Genomic DNA, 6242 nt, shown 5'->3' on the forward strand with positions numbered 1-6242 from the left:
GTGAAGTAAAAACCACGTGTTTCTATAACCAGAGCCCTTCACATCCTTTGCCTCTCCAGGCATTTCCGTTCCGTCCGTCGCGATCCGGCTCATGACCTTTGAACTCCGAGATGTGACCGTCATGGGATAGCATCCCAAATCAGCCCCTTCCCCGACCCCAGTCTCTGGGTGTCGCCTCGTACCGAACGCCGGAAGACAGGCGACACGGGCGGACATGTGCGCGCTGTGTGTCGGCGTCTTGGCTGGGATGTACGCGCTGTGTGCTGGCGTCTTGGCTAGCATGTACGCGCTGTGTCGGCGTCCGGTGACAAAGGTCTTGACCTCGGATCACGTGTCCGAAAAGACGAGTCTCGCACGGCTACTGCAAAGGCAGCCGCGTGAAGATGCTGTCGCACCAACATTGTGCACACAGGCGATGCGGCTGCAGTCTGCTGTCTCATTGTCGCCATGGTGTCACGCTCGGCTCGGCCATCAAAACTGCAGTGCGTATTCTGGCTGCGTCCCGTACGGTGCGGCCGAACGGAGCCGATGTTTGATGAAGCTCTGCCCGATTATTTTGTGCGAAATATGGCGGTGAGTTGGCTTATGTTCTCACATTTTCCCATATGGCTGAATTGATTTGTGCGTTGAGAAATTAGGTGTGTTTGATGTTAGGAAATCAAAAATACGATAGATGAGTCCCATTTAATTCAGAACTTGTTTATTCGATATGATACCACTTGTTGAGCGATGTGAACCGAGCGTGTTTAAGTTACTCGTCATGAGCCGTTGTCATAATTATGTGCGTGGTAGTGCAACAATGTACCTTTTGTCACTGCGTAGGGGCTTACCGCGAAACGATCAGCACGCATTCGGTTTTGCAGTTGGTATAATGCGTGCGTACTCGCTATTCCGTTGTTATTGAATAAACAGCTTCAGGAAAGAAGCAGGGGTCTATTTTGCTGTCCCTATACATGCAGCTGCTACTGTTTTTTTTTTTAGCAGCATGCCGTTATTTACTAAAACCATGACGTTGAGCAAAATCAAGAATACTGATTATAGTTCTGCATGCGAGGGTGCACGGAGAGTGTGGTTGCAGCTACCAGCTATGCATGATGAAACGCGATCTTGCTTTGATCGAACGTACACATGCAACAAATACTGGGACGGTTTCCCGACAGATGCGTTGTTTGCAGTACGCACAATAACACCACCGCCGAAAAGAAGAGCTCGGAAGTCTCTTCCATTCGTGCAAGTGCCCTGTAGCACTCTGAGAAGCATAGCTGTAGCACTCTGGGAGCAGCTTTTCAATTCGTATAAGTGCCCCGTAACACTCTGAGAACCATAACCGTAGCACTTTGGGAAAGCATAATGAAAACCCTAATTAGTAAATAAAAACACAATAACTAAAACTTAACATAGCCGTCTGGAAACCTGATACAGGATGTATTTGAACATCGTATTGGAGCACACCTGCCTAGGGCAGTGACTGGTATTGTTGCTAGTATATCCAGCGTTTAAACACATTTCATAAACACACCAGGTACCAACAGCTGTGACCGCGAAGCGCTTTTCACAGGCTAATGGTGCCAGGCGAAGCTGGTCCTTGCGTTCCTTGGTGGTGGGTACAGGGGTGCTCATTTCCTGCAAATGGCAAAACTTAGTCTATAATGTGGTCTAGACGCGAAATAAACGCATAAGGCCAGCCTCCCCATAAACGTGAGTCTCGAGCTCGCTCTAAAGCTCGGGTGTAGATCTGACTGTTGATCAATTGGGCTGATTTAATTATGTTTCACCCCACACGGCAGGGCTGATTTGAAAGCGTTTACTAGTGTAAAAGCCCTAAGCGATTTCATCTGACTGCAGATTCACGGTGTATTTGTCAATGTATTTTGAGCAGCTGAATACGATGTGGAGTTCGCGTAAGAGACATCTGGGTATTTGCTCTACCGAACAATAGATTAATCGCTGTTCGCAGCGACACTAGTTCAACGACTGATAATCTCGAACTTCAGCATCTCAGCCAATACGTGCATACTGTCTTTTAAGGATTGACGAATCCTGTAGCGGCAGTACATCGCCTGCAACACGAAAGGGGCATGCGAGCGGTTTTTAGACAAGGCAGCCTCAGAAAGAGCCAGCCGGTGCACCGCTCCTCCTTCAGATGCCTCAGCAGCGATGACCCCGGGCGTTCGGAGCGCTCTGACCGGCGTGCAACTTCTCTAGTTGTGTAAGTTGCTCTTCCGCTGCTCGTGCTCTCACCTAGATTGAAAGGCGTCCGAAAGTCCAGAAGTCACGCGGCGTTCTGGCACCGGAGGGTTAACTCGGGAGTGTCGGCAACGCCACGTGTTGTAATTAGAAATATGGGCGATTTCAGTGGGGTGGACCGTGTTTCGAGCCTGTGTAATCATGTGTGCTTGTGCAATGCGGGGTCTTATTTAGACACAGTATTAAACACGGACACAGCTATTTAAACAAAGTCATACGATATCGCAATAGTGTGGCATCACGTGACTCTGGAACGCTGAGATCACGTGACCACACCCGTAACCCTCACCACGCAGCACTCCCGCGTGCAGCGTGAGCCAAAGGAATTCCCACTCAAAATGCCGGCGGATTCAGCTGTTATGTTATATTTGTTCTCACGGACTGTCAATAAATACTGGCACGCGGACAAACAGACTCACGGTAATCATATACCGGACTGCTCGTGATCACACGGCCCGGAGGCCGAGCAGACCGCAGCCGCCTGGGAGCAGAGGCGCGCTCAGGCCTCGGCGGCGGCGGGGGCAGCTTTAGCGGCGGCCGGAGCGGCCTCCGTGGCCTGCGCTGCCGCCGCGGTTGTGGCCGGCGCGGCTGATGCCGGTGCGTACTTAGGCTTGTAGTAGGCGGGCCGGTACGGCGCGGGGTACTGCGGGTACTGCGGCGCCACAGGAGCGGGGTTGTAGGGCGCGGGGGCCGGCTTGTACGGCGCGGGGGTGGGCTTGTAGGGCGCTGGGGTGGGCTTGTAGGGTGCGGGGGCGGGCTTGTAGGGCGCGGGGGCAGGCTTGTAGGTCGGCGCCTGATGCGTCGTCTCGGGGTACTGGGCCTCGCCCTCGTACGTGACCTCGGCCACGAAGCCAGAGTCGCCGTCCACCTTGTAGGTGACGGTCTGGACGCGGCCGTCGGGCAGGGCGACGCGGTACGAGCCGGTCGTGCTCGCTCCGTCACGCGTCTCGTCGGCAGCGAAGTCCGACCCAGAGTACTCGTCGGCCACGGCGTAGTCGAAGGCGTACTTGGCCGGTGTCTGCAACACGGAGGGGGGGGGGGGGAGGGCGTCAGCGGCGGGGCTGTGCTGGAACTGTGACACGAGTAGGGGGGTGTTGGCGGCGGAGTTGTGCTGGAACTGTGACACGGTGAGGGGGTATTAGCGAAGGAGTTGTGCTGGGACTGTGACAAGAGGAGGGGGTGTTAGCGGCGGAGTTGTGCTGGAACTGTGACACGGGGAGGGAGGGCATCAGCGGCGGAGTTGTGCTGGAACTGTGACACGGGGAGGGGGGTGTTAGCGAGGGAATTGTGTTGGAACTGTGACACGAGGAGGGGGGGGGGGGGGGTAAGCGGCAGAGTTGTGTTGGAACTGTGACACGAGGAGGGGGATGTTAGCGGCGGAGTTGTGCTGGAGCTGTGACATGGGAGGGGGTGTTAGCAGCGGAGTTGTGCTGGAGCTGTGACACGGTGAGGGGGTATTAGCGGCGGAGTTGTGCTGGAACCGTGACAGGGGGAGGGGGCTATCAGCGGCGGAGTTGTGCTGGAACTGTGACACGGTGGGGGGGGGGGGGGGGTGTTAGCGGCGGAATTGTGCTGGAGCTGTGACACGGGGAGGGGGTGTTATCGGTGGAATTGTGCTGGAGCTGTGACACGAGGAGGGGGGTATTAGCGGTGGAGTTGTGTTGGAACTGTGACACGAGGAGGGGGATGTTAGCGGCGGAGTTGTGCTGGAGCTGTGACATGGGGAGGGGGTGTTAGCAGCGGAGTTGTGCTGGAGCTGTGACACGGTGAGAGGGTATTAGCGGCGGAGTTGTGCTGGAACCGTGACACGGTGAGGGGGTGTTAGCGGCGGAATTGTACTGGAGCTGTGACACGGTGAGGGGGTGTTAGCGGCGGAATTGTACTGGAGCTGTGACACGAGGAGGGGGTATTAGCGGTGGAGTTGTGCTGGAGCTGTGACAAGAGGAGGGGGTGTTAGCGGCGGAGTTGTGCTGGAACTGTGACACGGGGAGGGAGGGCATCAGCGGCAGGGCTATGCGAAAATGTGCGGCTACGTCGCCGGCTGGGCGAGAACTGCCGGGCGATGAGTGATTACTTGATCGGTGTGCGGGATAACTGGAGTTTACATGGATAGACGAGTTTTAGTAAACAGAGTTTCCTTGTGAACCACACGCACACAGTAACCGCTGAGTTGATGTGGCACACAAGGAAGTGATGCTGGAGTGACAGTTAACAGTTTCCACGCATACGGTGCGAACAGGTATCCCTCAGTCGTCTTCGGAAGCTGTGGCCGGCCTGGCGTCTGACGCTGATGCCGCATAACTTAAAACTCAGCAATGCCAAGGCTAGATATGACATCATAGTGAACTGTCTTCATTCCAACTGTCAGGGTCGAGCGATCCACCTAGCGATCGAGCTTACCTCTGGGTAAGCGGGCTCCGGCTTGTAAGCGGGCTCCGGCTGGTACGGGTCGACGGAAAGCGCCGTGCCCACGAGCGCCAGGGTGATCACAACCTGAAGCAGACAACAGGTCAGCGACACCGGAACTCTGCAGGCCTTCACCGCAGCACTGTGGGCCGTTGTCGGCCAGACTGGGGCTGTGGTAACCGTGGATCGCCTCGTTCCGTGGCGTGGTACGGATCGGTTGTAAATCGGTCAACACATGCGGACTTCTTGGAAGCCAGGAAAGAAACGCAGTGGCAAGGCATGGGATAGTGGGCGGCAGTTAACCTGTCTCGGCTGTACCCTAACGTTGCAGTCGGCAAGATACCTAGCCGTATTGCGGACAGTGCTGTCCCTCGTTCGGTTACACCTGTGGCCGGGGGTATTCATAGACCAAAAGTGATACGCCTTAGTCCATGGCTTTGGTGCGGTCTCTGCGATTATCGATCAGTTTTAAGTCCTTAACTATTTTGTTGTGTTCCAAAAAAAAAAATCATTCCAAAATGGCTGAACGATTTACACTTCATGCTTTGTTTTCGAGCGTGACGAAGTGGACATCATGGACATATGGATGGTAAGGCCAGAACAGCATTTTCATTATAAGAAATACCACACTTATGCGTGCTCACATGCCATACTGGCAAAGGCAACACATCCACAGAATAATTGCAACCTACAGAGAAAACTCCTGGCCAAAATAAGAATACTGAGTGAATCAGAGCAGCACAAAACAACATTTTACGCATTTGACCCAAATGGAATATTTAGGTAGAACAAATATTCTGGACCTTTAGCGCTGCAAGGAAAAACAGCTTCAAAATTTCAGCTTTCGGTGTTTTATGGGGGGTGGCCTTTAGGTTTCCATGTCAAGATACCGCTTTGAACGGTTAGATCGCGTATATCTTGCTAACGCCCTCCTCTTACCTTGAATACCATGGTGTCCTCAGGTGGAACTGTTGTGGAGAGCGAAAGCCGGTGAACAGTGACGCCCTCCACCCACGCACACACTTTATACCACCCGATCGGCCAGTAATGACCCTTGTGACGTCACGTGGTCATCGTGTCCGGCGCGGCCGCGGGCGAGGAGACCTTGCGTCCGCGGCCACGGCCAATTTCCGTTGACACAAGCGGATCAGCCGATGGTGATTGTGGCCGGGAGGGCCGTGGGAGCGCCCCAGGCAGACCGCGCCCTCACATCGGACAGGCCGTGGCCCGTCCCGTGCCGTCCCCTGTTCTGTTCCGTATCGTCGCGTGTCCCGTCCCGTGTCGTCTCAGCACCGTCTCGTGTCGGCCCGTGTCCCGTCCTATATCCTCACGTGTCGTCCCGTGTCCCGTCCTGTGTCGTCCCATGTCGTCTCACACCGTCCCGGGTCGTCCTGTGTCCCGTACCGTGTTCACCTCGTGCCGTCCCGCGTCGTCTCATACCGTCCCGTGTCCCGTCCCGTATCGTGCTGTGTCCCGTCCCGCGTCGTCCCGTGTTCTTTCACGCCGTCCCGTGCCGTCCCGTGCCGTCCCGTGTCGTTCTGTGTCGTCTCACGTCGTCCCGTGTCTCGTCCCGTGTCGTCCTGTGTCCT

General features: G+C 55.3%; 1 protein-coding gene across 1 annotated transcript; it reads right to left on the reverse strand.

Moving 5' to 3' along the window:
* Window positions 1-2605: 2605 nt before the first annotated feature.
* Window positions 2606-5659, reverse strand: LOC119093921 (cuticle protein 7). The gene is made up of 3 exons (XM_037216939.1): window positions 5593-5659; window positions 4648-4740; window positions 2606-3265 (listed from the first exon to the last, which is right to left on the reverse strand). The coding sequence occupies exons 1-3, from the start codon at window positions 5602-5604 to the stop codon at window positions 2747-2749; spliced, it is 624 nt and encodes a 207-aa protein (XP_037072834.1). The 5' UTR covers window positions 5605-5659; the 3' UTR covers window positions 2606-2746.
* Between the last annotated feature and the right edge of the window lie 583 nt (window positions 5660-6242).

The sequence above is a fragment of the Pollicipes pollicipes genome, unplaced genomic scaffold, assembly GCF_011947565.3.
Source record: "Pollicipes pollicipes isolate AB1234 unplaced genomic scaffold, Ppol_2.1 Scaffold_4002;HRSCAF=4701_pilon_pilon_pilon, whole genome shotgun sequence".
Classification (NCBI taxonomy): domain Eukaryota; kingdom Metazoa; phylum Arthropoda; class Thecostraca; order Pollicipedomorpha; family Pollicipedidae; genus Pollicipes; species Pollicipes pollicipes.